The sequence below is a fragment of the Cervus elaphus genome, chromosome 22 (genome assembly GCF_910594005.1).
Source record: "Cervus elaphus chromosome 22, mCerEla1.1, whole genome shotgun sequence".
Lineage (NCBI taxonomy): Eukaryota > Metazoa > Chordata > Mammalia > Artiodactyla > Cervidae > Cervus > Cervus elaphus.
This window is the reverse complement of record NC_057836.1, coordinates 45,909,496-45,935,092: the sequence shown is the minus strand read 5'-3', so window position 1 is coordinate 45,935,092 and position 25,597 is coordinate 45,909,496. Positions and strand designations below refer to the sequence as shown.

The 25,597-nt window shown below is 58.0% G+C and overlaps 1 protein-coding gene across 3 annotated transcripts in view; it reads left to right on the top strand.

Moving 5' to 3' along the window:
• The window catches only part of TOM1 (target of myb1 membrane trafficking protein), a 38,988-nt gene extending 14,519 nt beyond the window's left edge, over positions 1-24,469 (top strand). For 2 of the 3 annotated variants that reach the window (XM_043882688.1, XM_043882690.1), the window contains exons 2-16: positions 2,628-2,712; positions 5,255-5,333; positions 6,482-6,631; positions 6,912-7,046; positions 7,156-7,302; positions 10,407-10,523; positions 12,720-12,853; positions 14,594-14,627; positions 15,022-15,115; positions 15,741-15,861; positions 18,363-18,438; positions 21,190-21,243; positions 22,477-22,536; positions 23,440-23,479; positions 23,559-24,469. In XM_043882688.1, the coding sequence (XP_043738623.1) occupies positions 2,628-2,712; positions 5,255-5,333; positions 6,482-6,631; positions 6,912-7,046; positions 7,156-7,302; positions 10,407-10,523; positions 12,720-12,853; positions 14,594-14,627; positions 15,022-15,115; positions 15,741-15,861; positions 18,363-18,438; positions 21,190-21,243; positions 22,477-22,536; positions 23,440-23,479; positions 23,559-23,713 (1,481 nt within the window). In that variant the 3' untranslated portion in view covers positions 23,714-24,469. The remainder of the gene's footprint in view (positions 1-2,627; positions 2,713-5,254; positions 5,334-6,481; positions 6,632-6,911; positions 7,047-7,155; positions 7,303-10,406; positions 10,524-12,719; positions 12,854-14,593; positions 14,628-15,021; positions 15,116-15,740; positions 15,862-18,362; positions 18,439-21,189; positions 21,244-22,476; positions 22,537-23,439; positions 23,480-23,558) is intronic. The other variant, XM_043882689.1, reaches the window with a different exon arrangement.
• The last annotated feature ends 1,128 nt before the right edge of the window (positions 24,470-25,597 follow it).

The window sequence follows — 25,597 nt, the reverse complement described above, 5'->3', positions numbered from 1 at the left end:
GGAGGAACCACTGAGGGCTGCTGGTGGAGCCAGGGTCCGGAAGGAGGGGGCAGATGGCCTGAGTGGTCTGGGCGCATCCTTCTGGAAAACCAGAGTCCCTGGCGCCTGATGGGGGGTAGGGCGGTGGCAGCCATAACCACCCTCCCTCAGCACCGTGCGACCTCTCCATGTCTCAGCTTCCCCATTAGTTAGACGAGGGCAGTAGTGACCACGTTATGGGTGCCAGGGCCCTGTCACCTTCTTTATGTAAACAGCTGGGTGTTACCTAGCAATATAACTTGGGAAGTGAAAATATCACCACTGTGGAAGAGCCTTGTGGGTCCAGCAGGGGGCTAAGGGACCTTTGAAGGATTTGGGGCTGGAAGGACACAATCACTTTCAAGTTCCAGAAAGTTCACTCTGGGTTAGCATGGAGAACGGGTGAGGGGAGCGAGGCGAGGGTGGGGAGGTGGCCTGGATGGCAGAGAGCAGGGCAGGGAAGGGAGGGGCTGGGATGGAGAGCGCATGCAGGGCTGGAGCTGGCAGAACTCGGTGGATCATTAGAGGCAGTCAGGACTTGGGTTGATGAGTCCTTCCCGCCCGGGGACTGGGGGTCACTGAGACGTGGCTTCTGAAGGAGGTGCTGTTCTGCGTGGTTGATCAGCCAATGCCCCCCAGACCCAGCCCTCCCCTGCATGGGGGTCACTTGTCAGCTCTTTTGGTTCTTCATATGTGGTTCAGTAGGCGTGTAAGTCCCAGGGGTAGGGAGTGTGGCCCAGAGAAGCCACACCCAGGACATACTTGTGGGATGAGCAAGTCCCTCTTCCACCCTTTTAAAGGGAGCCCTTTGTCATCCCCTCCCACAGCCCTAACCCAGGAGCCAAGCAACCTGCCTGCTGCCAGGTCCATACCTGGATGCCCAGCTGTCTGGCCCATGACCTGAGCTACCCAGGCCTCCATCTAGCCTGCAGGACCCAAGGGGGCCCCAGGGTGGAGCTGAAGTCAGGCCAGTTTCCAAACGAAGAGCATGGAAGCCACTGTTCTAGGGATCTGACTATGCCAGCCCAGCCCAGGCTCTGCCCACAGGATGGGACTGCCTGCCGGCTGGAGGAGAGCCCTGACCAGTCCCACAGAGCCTGCTCATCTGTCCCGAGAGCTCGGCCTCTTTGAGCACCACAAGGCAGGGACCATGTCCATCTGTCCACACTGCATCCCCGCTGCCTAGAGCAGGCCTGGCATGTCACCCCCTGAGCAGGGTGGTGCGGGAACCTCCCCTGCACCATCGTGTGTAATAAGCTCTGGGTGCCTGGTCCATCGGGGCTCCTGGGAGACACCCCACTGTGCAGTGCCCGGGGATGCACCAAGGCTACAGGCAGGGGTGCTCCTGGCCTGGAGCAGGGCTCTCAAGCTGAGAACTCAGCCATGACGTGGGATCTTGACTAGTGTCCTAACCACTGATCCAACCAGTGGTTAACACTCGTGTGCGTGCTTGACAGACGCGCAGGTGTAACATGCAGGGCAGACTCTCGCCTGAGATGAGCAGGATATGTGCGCTCTGCTGCAGCTTCTTTTATTTTATTTTATTTTATTTTTTGCAGCTTCTTTTAAAGCTAGGTCTGTGTGTGGATGGAACCTAGAAGGTGCAAGGTCAGAGAAAACAGGCAGTGTGACGCAAGGTTGGCGCTTCACTCTTGAAGAATGTTTTTGAACATCCTAGGATTTTCCCTTCCTGTTCGCTGTCCACCCACCACCTCTCACACTAGAGCACACTTGGCAGATCTTACAGCAAAGGCCCCCTAAACACGGCCTCACTGGGCCTGGAGAATCTCGTAGCCAGCTACCTGGAGACCTCACCCTAAGATCCAGACAGACAGGGTGGTTGTATACCTTTGTGAATATGCTAAATGCCACTGAAATGGTGAATTTTATTTTGTGCGACTTTTGCCTCAATTTAAAAAAAAAGAAAAAGACCCATCAGCACCCATGAGCACCCATTTGGCACCAAGTACCTGTCGATGCTGGTTTGCATTACCAGATTCCCCTGCGCGGTTCTGCAGGGCGGCTCGGTGTCCACCTGTTTGTAGATGAGCTGACTCAAAGCAGGAGGCCATGGCCAGGCCTTTTGGTAACAGAGTCAGGATTTAAAACCCCGTGTCCCTATCTCTGGAGATAAAGAACATCGCTGGGAGATTTGAGAGGAAACTGAGAGAGGAAAAGGGAGCTGGGGGCAGGGGAGGCAGGTCGATTGACTCGCCATTCGATGTCTTTTTGAAACTTTTTACACTTTGAACCTAAGAAGGGTTTCCAAGTCCAAAGATAATTAAGAAGTCAAGAAAGAACACTTATTTACAAGCATAAAACCAAACCCTGTCTCTCTATTGTCATGTCAAAAACAAGCAGGCTGAGGCCAGGCCTCTGAATCCATCTGCTGCCCACGTGGTAGACTCAGCCGGGGCGTCCCTCCTGGCCTCGCATGGCTACTGTAAGAATTAAGAGACGAAATGGGACGATGAAGGTGACACCATATACATGGTTCTGGCCCACCTCGGTGCCCAGAGAGCAGGCGCTGTCCTCCCTACTCCCGCTGTCTGAGTTTGTCCATCCAGGACCCCCGCACACCTCTGTGACCTGTGATTTCTTGTCCTCAGAGAAAGCCACGGATGGCTCCCTGCAGAGTGAGGACTGGGCACTCAACATGGAGATCTGTGACATCATCAATGAGACCGAGGAAGGGTGAGGACCGTGGGGGGAGAGGGAGGCAGGAGGGGCGGCCACTGCAGCTCATCTTAAACATTTCAGAACCGTGATCTAGTCTGACCATCTCATCAGGTGGGTGAGAGGCCCAGAGATGCCCGGTGTGCAGCCGGCCAGCTGGCCCCTGGGTGCTGCCCACCCAGTGGCCGCAGCACAGCCAACTTGCTCTTGCAGGGACATCACCTGCGTGGCATCTTCACAGGACAAAGCCAGCCAGAGGCTCTTAGAATATGGAGGTGGCCCCGAGCCCCCTCTGCATGCCATGGGCGGGACTGTGCATCAGGGATGCCTAGCTTCCCCTGTGAGCAGGGACAGACTTTTGTTTCCTTAAAATCTGAAAGCAGCACGGAAGTTCGGGATCACATGGGGGCCAGTGAATGTGCAGCGGAACCGAGAGAGGCTGGGCAGAGTTAGTGTTTCCGGAGCGTGGGGCACGGCCTCCTGCTCGGGGTCAGGGCGTCCCAATGAAGCACGTGGTGTGGGCCAGGTGCCGTGGTCCCAGCTCCCCGGCTCTGACTAGCATTGCTCACCGGCGTGTGACCTTAGGCAAATCACTGTATACCTCCCCAGGTCTTTGTCTTCAGAGACAAAGCTCTTTTCTCTCCAAGGGCCTGAGGGGAACAGAGAAAGGGACAGGGTTACTGTCCTCAGGAAAAACCAGGGATGAGGTGGGAGGGGTGTGATGACCACCACCGGAGGAGCTACCAGAGGAGGCCTCTGTCTGGAAAATGAGGCTCGGCAGTTGTAGCAGGCTCTCAGCGCTCCCCCTGTTTCTCCCTGCGGTGGTCCAGTTGCCCTGTGAGGGCTCCCTCACCATGTGGAGGGAGCAGATGGGCAGCACCCACCTCGGAGCCAAGAAGTCTGTGGGCGTCTGTGGCACACGGTCAGGGCCAGTCAGGAGCGCTCAGTGGCTACCAGAGCCTTCCAGTTCCCCGGCCGTGTGCCCTGGGCTTGCCGAGGTGCTGGGAGGGGACACGCCCGCCTGCATCTGGACTCCTAAGTGTGGAGGAGAGGGGTGGGCAGGTGGCGGGTCCACCGAGAGAAAGGACTGAGGCAGAAAACCTCACAGAGCCCGGTGGTGAATTTTGGGGCTGGAGATCACTGCCGTGTCCTTAGAGAAGCAAGTCCCCATCTCGCAGTAGACATCGGCAGAACTGGGGTCATACTTGTTCAGCTGCTGTTGATGTGAGTACCTCCTGAGTTCCAGGCTCTGCGCAAGGCCCAGGGGATCCAGCAGTGAGCGGGGCAGACGTGACCCTTGACCTCACTGAGCTTGTCATCTAAGCCGTTGTCTCTTGTCTGCTGCCACCTTGGGTTGCGGCCTTCTTGTCGTCCCCTTTGTGCCCTGGCGGGGAACTAGACCCGCGGGCCTGTAGACTAGGACTAGACCCTCGGGCCCGTAGCTGCAGGACCCGGGCCAGACTTGCTGGTTCCCAGCGCTGCGCCCCTTCTGTGCTCGCTCGGTAAGAAGTGGAGACTCATCCCTTCAGAGCGCTGAGGTGGCCACAGGTGAGCGGCCACGCCAGGAATAGAAACCAGCTTCTCCCAGGCTGGAGCCCCAAGGGCGGCTGAGTTGCTGCCCCAGGGCATTGGGTTGAAAACTGCCCTCACACCCCAGGGGCAGGGTCCCTCCCCGGCCGGGGCCGTGTGGTCCTTCACCCCGTGTCACCTATGTCATCACCGCCCCCCACGCAGGTTTGTTCCCGGGAAGCCTTGGCTGCCCGCTTCTCTCCTGTCAGGGAGCCCCCGTCAGGGTTCCCGACTCTCCTACATTGCCTCTGGTGGATTTGGCACCGATAGCCCCCTCCCGCCCTCCCCAGCCTAGAAGTGTTGCTTGAGCTCCTGCAGCACGCCGGGCTCTGGGAAGGCAAAGTGTCAGAGGAAAATGCTGCCCCCCACCCCGGCCTCTAGGGGGCGTCCTCTCTAGCCAGGCAGCCCCCCGGGGCAAATGCAGCCGGGAGATGAGGACAGGGAAAGGGTCATGAATCAGCAGGATTTCAGCTGGGCCTTTACTCGGTAGGTGTGCAAGTTGTGGGCCACAGAGGCTTTTAGGCCGGAGTAGCCCAGGCAGTGTGGTTCTCCCCTGCGCAGGGCTGAGGGACAGAGACACGGGGGTGAGGCATGGGGACAGCTGTGGGGTTGCAGGTGGAGCAGAGAGAGCAGCTGCCGCGCTCCCCTCCCCACTGTGACCACAGGCCTCGCCAGCCCCTCCCTCACCTGCCCCACATGTGGTGGCCTTTCATCTCCTCCCCACCTGGGCCTGGTCCAGACTGCTGCCTCTACTACCTGAACCACTTCCCCCACTCCTTGCAGCTGACACCATCCCACCCTTCACGCTCAGCTGCAGGCCTCGGAGAAGGAGGAGGCTTCCCTGGCTCCCACACCCACCCACCCCCCTCCCCCTGGGTGGATGAGAGCCGTTCCCGTCTCCCAGCACCTCCTGATGTCAGGCATGCAGCCTCCCTGTTGGATAAGGAGGTTGTGATCCTCCACCCATCCTTCCTTTTGTCCGTCTGCCCAGTCCCAAAGATGCCTTCCGAGCCGTGAAGAAGAGAATCGTGGGGAACAAGAACTTCCACGAGGTGATGTTAGCTCTCACGGTGAGTGCCGCATCCCTCCATCCATGGGGGACCACAGTCCACCAGGGGCCTGGCGGGACTCCCAGCCATCCTGGGGCCCCTCTTCCAGGTGGTGGCAGTTTAGTCACTAAGTCATGCCCAACTCTTGTGACCCCATGCACTGTAGCCCGTCAGGCTCCTCTGTCCGTGGGATTCTCCAGGCAAGGAAACTGGAGCCCACTGGAGTGGGCTGCCATTTCCTTCTCCAAGGGATCTTCCCAACCCAGGAATTGAACCCAGGTTCCCCGCACTGCAGGCAGATTTTTTACTGGCCGAGCTATGGGGCTGTGGGCAAAAAACTGGCCTGTCTACACAGCTGGCCAATACGGAGTGACAAGAGAGGCTATTTGGAAAAGTTCTCTCCAGCCTGCTGGTGTGGGGAACAGACACAGCAGGGCCGTGGAGGGCCCGTCATGGAGCACGTGGGCAGAGGGCCTGCCCGGTGACACAGAAGCTCGCTGCACATGGGCCTCTGGGGGGCAGTGCCCAAGCTGAGCTCCCATTGACACGTGGACTAATTGGCCCTGAAAAATAAACATAATGCAAGTGTCAGAGGCCAAGGCCAGTCCTTGCCCACAGCAGGGCAGGACAGACATAAGCTGGCAGCCTGGCAGTCAGGATGGGTTTGGCTGGGGAGGGGGCTTGGGAGGGCGCTGTCTCTGCCTCCCCCAGGCAGTACTTATATCTGGATTAATCCACTGAACTGAAAGTCAAAGGCAGCTCCTGCCAGGAAGTGGGGGCAGGAGTGGGGAGGGAAGTTGAACACCTTTTTCCCAGGCCACAGGATCACCATTTCAGTGAAAGTTCTCTGCTTTCCACCTGGAGAGCCACCTCCCTCTAGATTGTGCTCAGCTCAGAGACGGCCTCAGAACAGGATTCTGTGGGCACCAAGGCCACTCAGCCTGGGACCTGCAGCCAGTACTCAGCCCTCTGCCCACCCCAGGCTCACCCCCAAGCCACCCAGCCCCTGAATCCAACATCGTCCCTGCTCCTCCATGTTCTGGGTCTCACTTTAGAAAACCGCACCCTCTGCTGGGTCTCTATGCTGGGGTGTGGGTGGGGGGTGAGGGTGGGGTCCTGGGTCCTCCCCCTCCTCTGCCGGGTGCTCATGGGCACCACACGGCATCCAGGTCTTGGAAACCTGCGTCAAGAACTGTGGGCACCGCTTCCACGTGCTGGTGGCCAGCCAGGACTTTGTGGAGGGTGTGCTAGTGAGGACCATCCTGCCCAAAAACAACCCGCCCACCATCGTGCACGACAAGGTGCTCACCCTCATCCAGGTGAGTGCAGGCAGCCCGGGGCAGGTTGGGAGAAGGCGCCCCCCTCAGTGCTGCTGCTTGTCTGTCCACTTTGGTTTCTCTCACTGGGGCCGTCTTGCTCATCTACAGACGGTACTTCTGAATGAGGGAGCCTAGTTGGCAGAGGCCTGGCTGCCCGGGTGATGCTGCCAAAGGACCAGCAAGTCCAGGAGGGAATTTCTGCTCCCTGGGGGTGGCAGGCAGGCTTGCAGAGGAGCCACTGAGCAGTGGTTATCAACCCTGTCCCCTTGTCCCCTCTCAGTCCTGGGCTGACGCGTTCCGCAGCTCGCCCGACTTGACGGGTGTGGTGGCCGTCTACGAGGACCTGCGGAGGAAGGGCCTGGAGTTCCCCATGACTGACCTGGACATGCTGTCGCCCATCCACACGCCCCAGAGGGTGAGGGGCAGTGGCAGGGGTGGCGGGGGTCACCCCAGAGGGGTTCTGTGGCTGTTTCCTGGGGGGCCCTGATCTTCCAGCCTTGCTGATTCAGCCTGTTGCCTTCTAGACCGTGTTCAACTCAGAGACACAGTCAGGACAGAATTCCATGGGCACTGACACCAGCCATCGAGGGGACTCTAACCAACAAACCACACCCCTGCCCACCTCGGCCCTACTCCCGAGCGACACACCCATAACGCCGACCCCTGAGCAGGTAATCAAACCTGGGTCACAGCCATGCAAGTCAGGCCGTAGACCCGGCACCTCCCCGCACATTAGGGAGGGGGCCCTGTCAGTGTGGAAGTACTCCACCCAGTCCTCAGGCAGCCCCACAGGGGCTCACTGTTTGGGAGATGAGGCTCAGAGAGGTCAGTTAACTTGCCCAGAGCCACACAGCCCAATGAAGACAGGGCCAGGATTCAAGCCCAAGTCTGTGACTCCAGGCAGGCTCTGCCCTGCACCCAGGCCCTTCTCCAGACTGTACCCTTTGTGGAGCTTTCTGGGCAATGCCAGGAAGAGGAAAGACTCAGCAGACAGCCCCTCATCCACCGCAGCTGCATTCCCTGCTAGGGTTTGCTCAGGTGCTCACATAAGATTTCATTTGAATAGAGGTTCTCACTAAAATAATGGTTCTCAAACATCTGCACAGAAAAAATGTTAAACCCTTGTCTCACACCATGATACTTCCCATCAAGCCCTAAGAAGAGGATTGGGGTTGTATGTAGCATATGATCCTGGAGGCCAGTCCTGGGCAGGGTTTTCTGGCGCCCCATGAGTAACTTTGCAGGACTTCCTTCTTGAGACCATGCCGCTTGTCCCTGCTGCCCCTGAGACCAGCGCCATTGGTTCTGTCCTGCGAGGGACATCCACAGCCATGTCCAGCAGCTCTGGGTGTTTGGTCAGTTTAGTGTGGATGGGAGTCGGTCATGGCCTGCGCACCGTGGGTATCACTTCTGAGGTGTTTTACAAATGTCTACAGTACTGTTTAGCCTCAGAAACAAATAAGCTTATCAATAGCCTTCACACCCAAACCTATTTAATTCTGTACTTCTAGCAAGTTATGAAGTCAATCCCCAGAGTTACAAATATTACTAGAAAAGTTTTCCTAATAAATAATAGGCCCAATAGTAAAAGGTGCATAAAAGTTGTAAAATCACCCTGTGATCCAAAACTGATCTCAGTTCAGTTCGGTCTCTCAGTCGTGTCCGACTCTGCGACGCCATGGACTACAGCACGCCCGGCCTCCCTGTCCATCACCAACGCCCGGAGTCCACTCAGACTCATGTCCATTGAGTCAGTGATGCCATCCAACCATCCCATTCTCTGTCGTCCCCTTCTCCTCCCGCTTTCGTTCTTTCCCAGCATCAGGGTCTTTTCAAATGAGTCAGTTCTTCACATCAGGTGGCCAAAGTAATGGTATTTGAGCTTCAGCATCAGTCCTTCTAATGAATATTCAGGACTGATCTCCTTTAGGATGGACTGGTTGGATCTCCTTGCAGTCCAAGAGACTCTCAGGAGTCTTCTCCAACACCACGGTTCAAAAGCGTCAATTCTTCGGTGCTCAGCTTTCTTTATAGTCCAACTGTCACATCCATACATGACCACTGGAAAAACCATAGCCTTGACTAGACGGACCTTTGTTGGCAAAGTAATGTCTCTGCTTTTTAATATGCTGTCTAGGTTGGTCATAACTTTTCTTCTAAGGAGCAAACATCTTTTAATTTCATGGCTGCAGTCACCATCTGCAGTGATTTTGGAGCCCCAAAAAATAAAGTCAGCCACTGTTTCCACTGTTTCCCCATCTGTTTGCCATGAAGTGGTGGGACCAGATGCCATGATCTTAGTTTTCTGAATGTTGAGCTTTAAGCCAACTTTTTCACTCTCCTCTTTCACTTTCATCAAGAGGCTCTTTAGTTCTTCTTTGCTTTTTGCCATATGGATGGTATCATCTGCATATCTGAGGTTATTGATATTTCTCCCGGCAATCTTGATTTCACCTTGTGCTTCATCCAGCCCATCATTTCTCATGATGTACTCTGCATATAAGTTAAATAAGCAGGGTGACAAAACTGATCTTACCTGGTTATAATTTTAACCAGTTTGCCTGTAGTCTGGCCTCTGTGTAGACTAAGACTAATTATGTCCAGTGGAAGAACATCCTTACTAAACAAGACCGAGTAGTCTATTTAATTTCAGAGGGCCCATCAGTCTTTTGGGACATGTTGATGTAACTCCCAGACTCCTTGTAATTAGGTCCCATCTGACCCAGACATACAGGGATCGTGATCAGTCGTTTTTCCACTCGCTTCTACCAAGAGCCTTCATTAAACAGGCCAAATGTACCAAACATTTCACAGGTCTGGAAGGTGCTGGCAGACTGCTGTGACTGTGTCTGCAGGCCCACTTCTTCATCTATAACGGGTGGGAGTAGTGATACCTGTCTCATGAGACTGTGGTCAGAGTTAACTAGCAATATACGTGCTAAGTGATAAACGCTTATCACTTAGAGGTGATCAGAATGGCAACTGCCTTCACAGGCACCATGAATTTATATGATAACACTTGTATTCTGAAATCAACTGGGTCACCCAATTAAGAATACATCCAGCATTTCTCAAAACGTAGGCCAGTAAATCTTAGACTCATGAAACAGCCTGTGATCAAAGGGTTCACCAACCAGGTCATGTTTGGCAACATCCACAGGGGTCCCTTCCTGGACATTCACAGTGTCCACGTTGTCCATGAGGACACGAGCCACCCTGCAGAGCCCACGGTGTGAGATGCTCCACCAGGGCCCTTCCGTCACCTCACCTGGGTGCTGAGACTCTGCGACTGATGTGCAGCTGTTTCCCAAGCCAGGACTGGGACCCTGATTGTTGAGAATCTTCTCACATGCATGTTCAGGTGGGGGGTGGCACTGGGACTTAACGCTCGGTAGAATCTGGGACACCAGAGCAGGCCGGAGCAAGACAGAACCCCGTCCTGGGAGGACGGCCTCCCTCCTCTCCCCTCGAGGGAACTGCCCTTCAGGGCCTCATTAGGTGCCGGCACCCATGAGATGCTAGAGCGCTCAGCTTCTTTCCTCCTGGCCTCTCCCTGCTCCAGGCACCCAGGCGTGGAGATGGTAACGGTTGGTAGCACCTCTGTAAGCGGGTTGGTGGGGGTGGGAACAAGCCCCCCTCAGGCCTCCTGGCACAAGGCCTGTGGCCCAGGAGCCTGGAGAGGGTGCCGGCAGGTTGGGCTAATGGTGCCAGGCTCTGGGAGGGGCAGCGGCTCCGGACCCTAGCCTCACTCAGCAAGACCGACCGTGTGTTCCAGATCGGGAAGCTGCGCAGCGAGCTGGAGATGGTGAGCGGAAACGTGAGGGTGATGTCAGAGATGCTGACTGAGCTGGTGCCCACCCAGACGGAGCCAGCGGACCTGGAGCTGCTACAGGTGAGTGGCAGGCTCAGCCTCCCCGCTCCTCACCTGCAAGGCAGTTTCCATGGCGACTCTGGGCTCCTGGGTCACAGTGGGAGAGGTTAAAACCAGGGGCTTTGGGCTCTATCAGATTGGAACTCAGCTTCTACCACTTGATGGTGGGAACAGTAAAGCCCCTGTTGTCTCAGTTTCCTCATATGTAAGATTGCTTTTATGGAACCCATTTGGGGTGAGAATTAAATAAGGCTTTGCATGTAAACCCCCCTTCCTATGCCTGGTTCCACATAGCTCCCAAACAGTGTCTTGAGGAAGGCTGGAAGGTGAGGTTTCCATCCATCAGAAGAGGAAGCCTAGCAGGCAGGCGTGAGCTGGGATCTACGGGCCAGGGCTCCCATATGTCAGGTGATATCCCCAGGGTCCCACCCCCAGCTGGGCATGAAGGGGCTGTATGTGGGAAAAGGCACCCTCCCCATGGAGGTCATCCCTGGGGACCCCCGAGGCCCAGGAGTCACCTGAACCTGTGAGGGGACAGAGGGCTTGATGTGATCAACTCACTTGGTGACTTTCCTGCTGGACCCTCGCGTTTCTGGTGGGCAGAGCTGGGTCATCTCTCTGTCCCCGAGCCCAGCTGAGTTGTGTGGCCCTTACCTTAGTGCAGGAGCCGGGGGGAGGAGTGCAGTCGGAGTCTCAGCATTGAGTGAACCCACAAACATGAGGAGTAAATGACAAAAGCCTGAGTGAGTTGGGAAGCGACAGGATTACTGTAGTGCAGTTAATTTCAGATGTCTCATGCCAGGGCCGTGCAGGTGTGAGTGATTCTGTGGCCCCAGGAGGCTGGCTGGCAAGCAGGGGTGACTCTCGGACAACTGACACGTGCTGAGCATGTCCCATGTGCCAGGTTCTGATGTGGATACGTGATACAGGTTCACTCACTTAATCCTCCCCTTTCCCCCCATAAGGTAGGTACTCTTACTGTCTCCATGTCCCAGGTCAGCAAACTGCTGAGACAAAGAGATGCCATGGGACATGCCCAGGGTCACAGAGCTGGTCATCAGCAGAGCTGGGGTATGAGCTCAGGGCCCTGGCTCCAACTGCTGCTCTTCCGCTCTTGAGAGGGGCAGGCGAGGAAGTGGGGACAAAGGCGCAGTGTACTTAGTCATGGGGGGAGGAGAGGGGAGGCCCATGGGATGCTGGAAGGAGTCCGGGCTGCCCTGCCCCACGCTCAGAGGGGAGACGAAATCCCGGGAGAGGGTCTAAGTTGGGGAGGGGCAACATGGTCTGCAAAGAACCAAAGTCAGTGGTCTTCATGATGCCAAGAGAAAAGTCTGGCTCGTGGCTGAGTCCACAGTGCCCAACAGCTGTTTGCTGAGACCTCAAGACTCTAACCTGGGTCCCCGTCCACCTGGTGGTGGGCCCCTGAGGAAGGAAGTGCTCAGTCCTACAAATGAAAAGCCTGTGATTGCTGCAGCTTCTAATTTTTTTTTTCTTTTTCCCAAACAAGCTTAAATACATAACACTAACTGATTAAAAGTCAGTCAGTGACCTGGTGACTAAATGCAGTGTGGGACTGTGGAACAGAGGGGAAAAGGACATTAGTGGAAAAGCTAGTGAAATCTGAGTCAAGCCTGTAGTTTAGTTAATAGCAGTGTGCCCATGTTAAGGTCTTAGTTTTGACAACGCTAAGTTTGACAGAACTAAGGTAAGGAGAGTCTGGGTGAAGGGTTTACAGGAACCCCTGTGCTCTCTCACCTTGGGAACTTTTCTGCATATTTAAAATTATTCCAAAATAAAAGGCATTAAAAAAAGAAATTAGAGTAATGAGGCAGAAGTTCAGAATCAGGGTTTGTGGATGATAGTTGGATCATCCAGTTCATTTTTTATGCTTTGGTCACAAAAAACCTGAGTGCCCCCTGAGAAGTGGCAGGTGTTCCAACAGGCAGCTCACCAGCTCGACCTTTCCCCGTACTGGAGGTGGTGGCAGGAGCTCCGTCGACAGAGCCAGGTTAAACCACAGCACAGCTCCCGTTTGGCCATGTCCAGTGCGCTCCACCCTTAGAAATGAGACGCCGGTGCTCGTCCAAAAGCTGTTCCCTGCAGCCTCAAGTCCAGTGTGGAGACCGCTGCTTCTCCATGGCGCGCCCAGGGCCGGGCGTCCGGAAAGGACAGCCTCGCTCCACATGGCCATGGTTGTCTCTCTTCCTTCCCTGGTAGGAGCTCAACCGGACGTGCCGCGCCATGCAGCAGCGGGTCCTAGAGCTCATCCCCCGCATCGCCAACGAGCAGCTCACCGAGGAGCTGCTCATCGTTAATGACAATCTCAACAACGTCTTCCTGCGCCACGAACGGTAGCCCCGCGTCTGGCCCGCCAACCCACCTTCTCCTCTGTTCACACCCTCTGACCTTTCATCTCCCTCAAACACCAGGCCAGCCACCCAGTGCACACTCTCAACTGTCTTCATCCAGCGCAGGCCACAGTGCCCACCCTCCCCCAGCCCCTCCTCTCCTGTCACCTCTGTGCCTGCATCCCGCCTCCGGGCTGGCGTCAGTGGTGGCTGAGCGCATGCGCCCACGGCCAAACAGGCCTGTGCTGTCCCTGCACCCCCACCCCACCCTGCCCCCACTGCCTGGCTCTGGGGCCTTGGACAAGTGACGACTTAATTAGGGCTCCTTGATTGCAAACTCGGTAAGTGCTTCTGGCTAACTTAAGCAGAAAAAGAAGTCATGAGGAGAACAGCCTTTATTGAATGGGTAGCTTTCAGAGCCCAAAGAAGAATAAAACAGTGAGCTCTCCCAAGGGGGCAGAAGGGCAGATGCCAGGGTGGCTCAGGGGTCTCGGGACAATAATGCCTGGACCGTGATCCCAGGGTGTCACCCTGAATACATGGGCTCCAAACACTTGCCCACTTGGGGGGTATCATTCTGTCCAAGAGTCAGCACCCCGGGAGACACTCCGATTGGCTCAGCTTCCTGTGCCCACAGGAGTGGGAGGGGAGAGGCCCCCTTGATCCTGGCAGTCCCACCAGGGTCATGGGAAATGGGAAGCAGCTCCCCAGAGGAGCTTGTAGGGGCTGGGCCTGCAGAGACGGCACACCGCCACTCTCCTCTCTGTACAGCGAAGCTGTGATCCCTTGTAGGTACCCGACAGCCCGTGCAGTTATTCCTATAAGGGCCTCGGCAGGCAGGCTGACTGCACCGGTGCTAATTATGCCTGCTGCCTCCGGCTCCCAGTTCATTTCATATGTTTATCCATCAGCAGACACTTGCTCAGTGATTCTGAATCAGGTGAAGGGGATGGGGCTGCAACAGATAACATCCGCCCAGCCTTTCCTGCTCACTAGACCGGTGGAGCCAAGAGCCCCTGCCACTAGGGGTATGGGCTGGGGGTGGCCCGTGGGCCCAGTCTCGAGGTGACCAGGACCCCTCTGCCACCCACTCATCGGACCTCGTGTTTGGTTGTTTCCGGTTTATAATCACTCCTCCTCTGTGTCTTTGCTTGATCCTCACACCTGGAAGGCAGGTTGCACTGTCACCCCCTTGTTAATTGTTCAGAGGTGATATAATTAAGCTGGGGTCACACAGTGAGGGACAGAACCAGGACAAGAGCAGATCCTAGACCGAGGTCTTTAGCCCACCCAGCAGCAACTTGGCCTGTCTAGGGTGGTTTAAGTGTCTCCGTGAAGTAGTGTAAGAGATGCGTGTCCTCCTTAACACCACTTTAGACACTCACCACATGCACAGAAGTATGTTACCAAACAAGGTCCAAAAAAATCCACACCTTTACTATGTGCGTGCACCCCTTTTCCTTTTCCTCTCTAGTCTGTGCCTGTTGTTTGTTTAATGCTGGTTGTAGCTAAGGTAACTAAATAATTGGTCATCTAATTGGGACACTTGCTAGTGAAAGAGGCACCCTGCTAATACTCCCCTAGAGCATAAACTGGATCGTCCAGGGCAAACCTGGCCAGTGATCACCCTGTTTGTGACCCATTCCATGGGTTTCAAGACCTGCAGTGGGCAAAGCTCTGGCCTGGCTGTGCTGAGGACCCTCTTAGTCTGTCTCCTTGACCCAGGTCTTTTCTGTCCCATAGGTTTGAACGCCTCCGAACAGGCCAGACCACCAAGGTAAGAGGCAGCTTCTCCGTATTAATGACAGGAAGGGCTGTGCCCACCTCCCTCCCCCGGTATCCTGGCTAGAATGTGTCTTCTTAGCCAGGCTCTTAGAGAAGGCTCCTTCTAAGTGTTTTTGTCACTGTCCCTTTAGGCTAAACAAGGTTCTGCCAGCAGCTGATGCCCCAGGGCCTTGCAAACCTCCCAGCAGGTCCAGCTGAGCTATAGGCCAAGGGGAGGAAGAAAGACTCCCTGACTCCCGGTCATAGCTGCTGGGGGTGAGGAGGGGAGGAGGGAGCCTAATGACACACCCTCAGGCAAAGAATGCAGGTGCCCGTGCTTCAGGGCAGAAGGGAATGAGGCTGCAGCTCTGGCCAGAGGGTGACGGTGGCCTCTCCCCTCCCCACAGGCCCCAAGTGAGGCCGAGGCAGCCCCTGACCTGATCGACATGGGCCCTGACCCTGTAGCCACCGGCAGTCTCTCGTCCCAGCTGGCAGAAATGAGTAAGTGCAGTGTTGGGGGCTCTGGCCGGGGTACATTACATAGCATGGGTACCCCTGCAGCTCTTGGGGTGCCCTCCCATTACACAGTTGGAGCTGGAGTGCCCACAGCAGAATGTCGGCCCCCACTTCTCCTGGGTCCCCTGCTAAATCTTGCTGCACAGCTAGGACAGATCATGGGGGACTCTCCCTCGCAGCCCCACAGCTGCTGAGCCTGCTTAGATCTGAGAAACCCCACTGTTGTGTGATTGCCCCTGGATCATCTGGTGAACTTGGACACGTCACGTGGACACCCTGTGCCCCTTTTCTCCTGAATAAGCTTATGTACAGAGCGGGCTTAGACCAGGCCAGGCCCAGGATGGGCTCCTGGTACACGTCAGCCATCAGCACCGTCACTTAATCTGCTGTCGGCTGCCTGCTCAGAAGTAACTGAGAGAGAGGAGGTGAGGTGCCCGGTGTCCCTCAGCCAGCAGGTGGCCTGTCCCATCCGTACGCCCCACCCTGCCCCCACTCCAAGTTGCCCAGCTTCTCCAGAACCAACCTGGGCCTGGCAGGAAGCAGCTCAGCCACGACTCAGTGTCCAAGGACAGCCAGGCAGACCCTTCATGCGGTCTTTCTGTCCCCACAGACCTGGGCTCCAGCAGCGTGAGGGCTGGCCTGCAGTCTCTGGAGGCCTCTGGCCGACTGGAAGACGAGTTTGACATGTTTGCGCTGACACGGGGCAGCTCGCTGGCTGACCAACGCAAAGAGTGAGTGCTGAAGCCCACCCTGGGCCCCTGCGGTTTGGGTCACCCGCTGTCAGCGGGGGCCTCTCTCAGGTCCCTGAGCTCGCCGTGTGGGTGGGCACACCAACCCCACCTGCACGCCTTCAGGATGGCAGAGTTCTTCCCCCCGAGCTAGCCCTACACAGCCTGGGGTGGATGAGGGAGGGACGCCCACTGGGTGATGACCAGCTTGGTCCCAGACTCTCACACAGCCGAGCAGATGAGGAAACAGCGGCTCATAGAGGCTGGTCATTTGCCCCGGCTCAGTCTGCTAATGTTTGACAGCGTTGGGAACCCCAGACTGTCTGGTTCTAAAACAGCGTCTCCAACCCAGCCTAGCTCCCCACTGCACTGTACACCATGTACCAAGCCCTCGGGGCTGGTCCAGTGATTTCTGCTATTCTGTAACCAGCCTTAATTTCCAGAGAAGTTGCATTATCCCACTCAAGTCTGCCTACCCTGCCCTCAAGCTGGGGCTCTATGCTTCCCAGGACTGTCCATTTTCAGGGAGATGCTTTCAGCAGCGGAGGCCACGTGGCCAAGTGTCCACCAGGCCAGATTCCCAGGACCAGCTCCGTACAGGCTGGTCAGGGGACAGGGTTTGCTCGGGGTTGTTGCCAGCCTTTTGCTTATAACCCCGGGGCAACCAGGATGGACAGCCACAGAGAGTGCTGAACTAAGGGGACTTCTCGGCAGGCTCCATTCTGGCCCCCTTGGGGACTGTTGGGGGGCCTCCAGAGGGCCCGGGGTCCCCCATCCACACTGGCCAGTGAAACCTGGCAGGCTGTAGCCAGGCTGGCTCATAGGGCTGCTCACAGCCCCACCCCCTGGCCTACCAGCCCTGCGCTGTGAGCCGAACCCGGGAGTCTGGGGCAGAGTCTGTGTTCCCAAGCCCAGGTGCCCTGGGACCAGCGGCGCACGGTCACCTTGGAGGTCGGGGCACAGTGAGGCTGCTGTGTGGCTGGAGGCTAATGAGTCTGGTGGGACTTGCCGCCAGAAGGGCGGCCCGCCTGAGAGCCCCGGCCGGCTGAGGTTTGCCGCTGTCCTGTCCCTGCTCTGGGGAGCCCTGAAGGCCAGAGAAAAGCACCTTGGGCTTGCTTTCAAGAGCCTGCAGTCTCTTGGGGGTGGGAGGTAGCCTGCCGGTGGATCATGGCCACGCAGTGCTAGGCTGTGGATCAGCTCATGCCAAGGGTCAGAGGCAGGGATAGCGTGAGACACCCAGTTTTCTGGTTGGCCCCAGCCCCCTTGTGTGGTGAACCGTGTGACAGGGTTAACTCGTCGATTCCCGCGCCCTCCTGGCTACCTCCATTCTTCAGAGAGGCTGCCTGAGAATTTGGGGGTTTATTCTAGAGGCCCCTTTAAGTGCCAGCCTACCCAGTGCCCAGGGAGGCAGGCTGGCACTATCAGAGCTACGTGTGCTCTGCTTGCGCTGGTCCAGCCCAGCTCCAGCAGAGTGTGAGGAGCTCCCCACCCGCCCCGTCTGGAGGAAGACCCCTCCTCCCTAACGGCGCAGGGCCTTCCTTTGAGGCTGGAATCCCAAGAGTCTCATCTTCGCCTCAACAACTGACCCAGGGACTTCCTGATGGTCCAGTGATTGACTCCACACTTCCAATGCAGAGGGCACAGGTTCGATCCCTTGTCAAGAAACTAGATCCCACATATCATGGCATGACCACCAGAAAAAAAAAGACTGACCCAGTCTCACCTTCTCTCTGCTGGCAGTTCAGGGCAAGAATGACAGCTGTTCCCAAGCAGCAGGGCCACGTCCCCAAGGCCTCCCTGGATGCCCTCCCTGTAGCAGCCAGGGAGACACCAGCCCCCTTGTTAGCATGGACTTTCCTCCCACTCCCCCTGAGCCTTCACTGGAGACACAGCAGACACCTCCCTCCCCGTCCTCCTCTGCCCACTGTACCCACTGAGGGTACAGTGTCCCCAGCATTTCCTCCCAGTTGCCGCGGCTGGCATCCCCAAGTACATGCAGAATCCTGACCCACCGTCTGCAGGTTTGTTTTCAGCTGCAGAGTGGGGTTCCCCCATTCACACGCAGCCTTCACAGAACCACAGATTCTGAAATTATGCAGTGGGGGCTGCTCTGGAGAGGGTCTAGATATGAGCTCTCCATGACCACAGGGTCTGGGACGCTGTGCTCATCCCTGTAGTGTGGCCAGATTCGGGAACAGGAGGTCGGTGGTCTTGGTCTCTGGCCCCCAACACTTTCCCTCGCTTCTCCAGCCTTGCTCTGCCTGTCATGCAGGTCACATGTCTGTCCCAGGTTCCCAAAGGCAGGAAAGGAGACTCTTTCCTCCATCCCCAGGCAGTCCTGCAGATTGGTGCCCCTCCGAGAAACCCTGCCCAGGCACCTCCCAAGTCCACACAGAATGTGGGTCCAGCCCTTGCCTACCCAACCCCCTCCCTCCTCACGTCGGCTGGCATGTCTGGTACAGTGAGGGTGGCAGGTAATGGCCACGATGGCCTCTGTATTTCAGGGTAAAATATGAAGCCCCTCAAGCAACAGATGGCCTGGCTGGAGCCCTGGATGCCCGGCAGCAGAGCACTGGAGCGGTAAGCAGAGGGGCCCTGCGGCCACCCTGGGGCCTGTCCAGAGGAAGGCTGGGCAGTGCTTGCCTGGTGGTGCCCTTGGTTTATGACAGGAGATGTGAGAGAGTGGATGGGAGGGGCTTGGCACTGACTTGGATCTAAGCTGGTATTCAGCCTCGCTGCCCCTCTAGAGAGCTGTTAGCTGCAGGCATGTGGACAGAGAGGGACTGGAGGACAGACCCTGAAACCACAGGGAGGCGCCCAAAGGCGCTGCTTTTATTCCATCTAACTGCTGGTGTGCGTGACGTGAAGCCACTCGCCACACTGAGCACACTCTGCCAGCCACTCGCCCCTTTGGCAGGAGCTCCGAGGACAGCTCCTGTGCCTCTGAGTCTGTTTGTGGATGCCTTTCAGGCAGAGAAAGGTGGTTAGGACGTTCAGGACCCGGGCACCAGAGAGGCAGGTGCAGTGAACAGCGGGGCCAAGGAGGGGCTTGGTCACAGCACAGGGCTTCAGAGCGCAGGTGGGACTGGGCGCTGGGAGGTAAAGCCTGAGGGGCAACTGGGAGGACTGGCTTCTCCTGCCTGAGGTGGAAGCCCTGGGCAGTCTGGGGCAAGGGTTGGAAAGGGGACGTTTATCTGGCTTCATTTTAGGAGGACCCAGCCTGGAAGCTGGGAGAGCAGTCAGGAGGCTGTGGAAGCTGTCCTGTCCTCTGGAGTGGGGAGGGGGGCGCAGGAGATGCAGGGGGGTGGTTCCCAGGTGCATCCCCAGTGCCCCAGGAGTCATTGCCAAGTCAGAACAGGGCAGGCCCAGTGAGGGAGAGGGAGATCTGAGGCCCAGGGCAGGCAGATCTACAACACACCTAGGTGTGTTGCCCCCTTAGGTGTGTTGTAGATCTGCCACCACGCGGAGAGCCCCGAGTCTCAGAGCCTCCCACTTGCACCCTGTGTCCCCTGCTGAGTGAGCATTCTGTGTCCTCCACTTACTAAGTCATCACACAAACCCTGAAGGTGTCCCCTTTGCACATGAGAAAGCCAGGCCCCAGAGAAGGGTGAGTGAAACCACAGATCTCACATCCTCCGCACAGTGCCTGGCATGTAGTGAAACATTTTAACTTCATAGCACTGCAGTGTGGTCGTCCTCACTTACAGAGGAGACACCAGGGCTTAGAATTAAGGTCATTTGCCCACAATCTCACAGCCGTTGGTCTGTCCAGCATGGAAACCAGTGCTGGTAATGAGAGCCCCAGATGACTTGCAGAGCTCCACGGAGCAGGCTTGCTCCCATGCTCAACCTTCCTTTTCCATGGGCCATCACTCTGGCTCCAAGAATCCAGATGAGTCCGGACAGTTGGGGAGCACGTCCCTCCCCCGCCGCCTGGTCTCCCGTGGGCAGAGACTGACCTCACAGCAGTATGCCTTCCTGTTGTAGAATTGGGGTGATGGAGGACAGATGTCACCCACTAGGGGCACAGAGCAGCTCAGGGACCTGACGAGCATTGGGACAAGGTCTCCTGGCTGCTGCCCCACCTGCCATCAGCCTTGGGGCGGAAACACACACACCTCTGCCTGCAGAAAAGCAGATGCTGACAAGTTCATCTTTGATGACTTGAGAGATTTAAGTGAGTTCCCCCAATCAGGGTATGACTTCCTCCAAAGGAAATCATAAATCAGGTCATAAACATCTGCTCCCGAGATGCTCAGATCTGGCTGAGGGCTAAGGCTTTCTCCCTCTCAGCTGTCAAAACAGGCAGCGAAGTACAGAAAAGAATCAAGTGCCAACCCTGTAGGTGATCGGCTGGTGTTTGCCCCCAGGGGTTAATGAATCCTGGGAGGTAAGGATGCTGGATGGCCTGTGCCAGGCCCCAGGCTGGGTCTGTCTGACTTGGGAAGACGATCACGGGGTGATGGGCCAGGAGCCAGGACCCTAGGCTTCCTCCACCATCCATCTGCTCTGGGGCCCTGGGCATCTCCTGTTTGCCCATTGACAAACATGAGGGGAAACAGGTACAGCTCCTGACACTGGGTGCCCGTCAGAACCCCCTGAGAGCCAGTGGGGGGCTGCCTACTCCGTCCTAGGATTGCTCAGCACACACCCCCGGGATCTGTGGGGTGAAAGGGCGGGAGGCTTTGCCCCACTCTTCCAGGACTCTGGGGTCCCCACGGGGAGACACCTTTCCTGATCCCTTTCCCCGGTCACCACATCTACACAAACATGGACACACACACACACACACACACACACCACACCTTTCCTGATCCCTTTCCCCGGTCACCACATCTACACAAACATGGACACACACACACACACACACACACACACACACCCCCCACACCTTTCCTGATCCCTTTCCCCAGTCACCACATCTACACAAACATGGACACACACACACACACACCACACCTTTCCTGATCCCTTTCCCCAGTCACCACATCTACACAAACATGGACACACACACACACACACACACCACACCTTTCTGATCCCTTTCCCCGGTCACCACATCTACACAAACATGGGCATACACACACACACACACACACACACACACACACACATATATACATACATATACAGGCTCTTGAGGCAGTAGCACACACACACACACACACACACACACACATACATACATACATACATACATACATACATACATATATACATACATACATATACAGGCTCTTGAGGCAGTAGCAGGCCTGTGCTGGAGGAGGCTACCAGTACACCAGTGGCCTGGCCTCCCCACCACCCTCAGCGTGACCCTCTCTCACCCAGATGGGAGGCGGCAGTGAGAAGAGCCTCAGTGACTGGATGGTGAGACAAGGCATGGTGAGGAGGGGCCAGAAACACTCGCAGGGGGCCTGCCCAGGTGGTACCGGCATCACAAGAGGAGCGTGGGGTCGGCTGAGGGCCTGCGGGGTCGGCCAAGGGCCTGTGGGGCCGGCTGGGGGCCTGTGGGCCCCACCCGGCGCCCAGCACAGTCCCGCTCCCTCTGCTGTTGCTTCCACGGCCCCTCGGTGCTGCCTCGGAGCAAGGCCTGGGCAGTGCCTCTGGCAGCTGGGAGGTGCCCGGGGCGCGTCTGGGTCTGGGCCGAGTGCCGGCAGAGGGAGCTGGAGGGTGCAGCCCAGAGAACTTGCTGCTGCTGCTGGTGCTGCTGGGAAGTCAGCTCTGCCGCTTCTCTGGTGCCCCCGCCCCCTCCGGGGTCTCGGTGCTGAGGACGGAGCTTGCGGCCTGGGCTGGCTTTGGTTGGAGAAGGACTCGCTCTCCCTGTTTCTCAGAGTAGCTGAGTGGTAGCTCACATTTCCCGAGCGTCTGCCCTGTGCCGGGCGCGGTGCTGCCCTCTTTACCTCCCTCGTCCCTTTAATCCTCACAGCGACCTGGACAGTAGGTACTGTCATCCTGTCTAACGACAGACGAGCCGTGAGGGTGAGAGGAGCTAAATCACCTGCCGCCAAGTGCAGGGGCCTAGCCGGCTTCTGGTCTCTCTGACCCCGGAGTCTGGCCCATAACCTCTGGATTCTTCAGATGTTTTACAAGTGGGAAGACCCCACACCAGCCCTCAGCCCTGCCCTGTGCAGGGCTGTGTGGCAGCCACAGTGATACATCACCTCTGGATCCACTAGCCTGGCCTCCTCTGGTCGTCTCAGCCCCTGCCTCCTCACTGGGCCCTCCTCTGCCCACTTCCACCAGGAACTCGGAGTCTGCGGAGGCTTGTGGGGACAGCCCGCGGCCATGCCCCTGCCCCAGCCTTGCTGGCTGGCTGCCCACTTCCTGGGCTTAGAATAATCTCGTGTCAGCTGTTAGGAGCCCCTCTCCATCCCCTGCTCGGCCTGCTGGCCCACATCCCCCTTGCCCACAGCCTGGCACAACGGGCAGAACTCGGGGAGACCTCAGAGTCCCAGGGAGCTGGGCCGGAGCGGTCTTGGAGGGACTGTCCTGAGGGGGCCGGGCAGGTCAACTGGCCCCGTCCCAGGAGTGAGGGGCTTGGGCTGGGCGCCTCCCCCGGGGCCAGAGCTGGTGAGGGGCCCTGCCCTCCCCCCTCACCCCTGCCCTCCCCTCCAGATCCCTGTCACCCAGGCCTGCCTCATGGAGGACATCGAGAAGTGGCTGTCCACGGACGTGGTGAGTGGGGCCCGCTCCTCACCCACCTCACCTGGGGCCCCCATTTTCCCATGAGGAAGTGACCGGTGGGGGGGCAGGGGAGCAGGGTTAGTGTCCCCTCCCCTGCCGCTTCCCCAGTACTTCACCTTAGAGGGGGGCCCAGCGCACTCCTCGCAGCCCCGAGCCTGCTGCCCACGTGAAGGCCCACTGTGGGCAAGACGGGCCAGCCGAGGCCAGCAGGGACCTGAGAGCTCTGAGCTCAGCACCTGCGTAGCTCGGGGAGTGGTGCCCAGAGGGAGCCGCATTGTGCGGAGCAGAGACTGATGGGCAGCTGTCAGGGGTGCTGTGCTAGGAGAAGGGGGCCCGGCCTCCTCCAGAGCCCCCAGTGTGCAGGAGGGGCAGTCAGTCCAGGCCCCCTTCCAGGTTTCTTCCCCAGCCTCTGCCAGCCCACCCCCTATTCTGAGCACCCAAGGACCAGGTGCCTGGGCACTTCCCGGCTCCAAGGCCGCCTTCTGCAAGTGGCCAAGACTGTGTTTCTGCCCAGGGTCCATCCGTTCTGCCTCGTGGGTGAAGGCTCACCCCCTGCCCGGCCCCTCATTGAGCATGTGTAGCTGACACAGGCTTGGGTGTCAGCCTCTCCACTGTGGGCGAGTCTGCGATCCCTTTGGACACTGGAAGGGCAGGAACTAGTGCCCTCAAGGGCACCACACCCTGCATCTGGCACTTTCCAGAAGTCCTCCACTTTAGCTTGCCAACAACCCCATGAGTGTCCCCAGGCAGAGAACTGAGGCTCAGAGGAGTCAAGTGCCACCCAAGCCCCTGTGGCTCAGAAAGTGGTGGGGCCGAGGTCTGGACCCTCTGGGTCAGCAGCTGAGCCCCGCCCCGCCGTGCCCGCAGCTAACCTCTCTCCTTCTGCCTTGTCAGGGGACTGACGTGGAGGAGCCCAAGGGCGTCACCAGTGAAGGTAGTAGACCCTGGCCCTGCCCACCTTTCCCCAGCCCTGGCCTCAGAGCCCAGCCCCAGCCTCCCTCTCGTTGCTCTAGAATTCGACAAGTTCCTGGAAGAACGTGCCAAAGTGGCCGATCGTTTGCCCAACCTCTCCAGTCCCTCCACCGAGGGGCCCCCAGGCCCCCCACCTGGCATTGCCCCGAGAAAGAAGACCCAGGAGAAAGACGACGACATGCTGTTTGCCTTATGAGTGTGTGGCCTGGCGCCCTGCCGCCCGAGCCCCGGCTGCTCCCACACCCCGTGGCGGGGGCCTCTCCCTGCTTTGGTGTTAAGGCTGCTTGGGGGTGGCTTGTCACATGCATCCTTCTCTTCACCTTGAGGTTGGGGCCGTGCTGCCTGGGAGTGTGGGAGGCAGCTGGATGAACTGGGGGAGTGAGTGAGTTCTACTTTGGGGCCCTGGACACTCATGCCTCCCCTCCCACCCCCACCAACCACTGCGACTTTGCTGAGGACAGGAAGGCCCCAGGCTGGAGAGGCTGGTCGCTTGGTGGCCCAGTGTGACTCCCCTTGTCCTGAGTGATCCCCTCCCGGGACCCACCCCCAGAGGAGTCCTCTTCAGAGCCCACACTGCCTGTTGAAGCCTGGCCAGGGGCTAGAGACAGCAGAAGTCTCTGTCGCAGCCTCAGGCCCATTCCCCAGTGCCTGCCTTGGAGCCCGAAGGGTTGGCCAGCTGTTGAGGGCAGGGCCTGTGGCTCTCTACTGAGAGCGCACTGTCCAGATAAGCTGCATGTGACGCGGGGAGACCTCACCAGCCCCAGGCCGCCAGGGGGCTTCCGGCGATGCCTGTGGCTCCTGGGACCCCTGTGACCTCCACTGCCTTGCCCTCCTTCCTCTGTTCCTCCCTCACAGGGCTCCGCCAGGCACTGGGCCCCCCCACCTGTCAGTTGATCCTCTTGACTGGGAGAGGTGCCTTTCGTATCCCCAATAAAGGTAGAAGAGCACCCTACTAGAAGTGTTCGGTCTCCAGCAGAAAGCTACTTGGCCTCACCAGGGGCAGGGACTCGGCTGGGCTGGGCTGGGCTGAGGGCCGCCCACGAGACTGACATCTGCAGATGGACTGGACACCCAGCCACACCTCACACCAGCACAGGCTCCGCCACTACTTTCCTGCCAGGCGGCCCCATTACTGTCTGTGGGTGACCTGTCTGCATCCTCAGGCCAGCCCCTGCCCAGCAACAGGAGCTCTGTGATCACAGAGATGGAACAGGTGTGGGTGTGGCGGGGCACTGAGCCTGCAGGGAGGACGCAGCCATCCTGTCGAAGGCCCAGGTGCTAGGCTCTCCTTGATCTCATGGCATCGGATCCACAACCCTGGGTGGAGCAAAGTTACATCTCGATTTTCAGAGGCTGAGTCTCTGACTCTGGGTCCTGTGAGCCACCCCAGATGCACTTGTTTATCAGGTGCTGGGCACTTCCTCATGCCTCAGCACATCATCCCCATTTTTCAGATGGCAACGCTGAGGCTCAGCGTGGAGGCCTTGGCACACGGCTCAGGAGCTGGGCCACAGGTCAGGTGCTGGTGTCAGCTCTCATCTCCATGGCAGCTCAGGTGCCCTGGTCTCAGAGCACAGCCTTTTCTGGTCTGGAATCTTCACACCAGGCTCCCGAGAGTCACTGCTTGAGGCACGTGGGAGCCCCCACCCAGCAGCCCCTCGGTGGTGGAAGGGAAGGGGGCCGGTGTGGGGCTGGAACAGTTGACCTGCCTGAAAGGTCAGCCCGTGGAGGAGAGCAGAAGTCGGAATGCCTGGGCCTGGGGCCTCAGCAGCCCCCATCTCCTGAGAGCAGCAGGTGGGCTGTGTGTTCTGAGGCGTGGCCTGGGGCCGGGCGCCAGGAGGCCAGGCCCACCCCGCACTCCATGAGGAGCTGGGGCCAGGGGAGTAGCTGCAAAGCAGGTACATGGGACCAAAGGCTTGTCCATCCCCCAGGCAGGGAGGAGGGGGCTCATCGTCCAGGCCTCGGTTCGGAGCATGACGAGAAGCCAGCCTGGAGAAAAGACGGCTGAATGTGACCTCTGACCTGTCTCCCCACCTGAACCCCCTTTCTCTCCCCGCCACCCCCTGGGGAGCAGCTCATC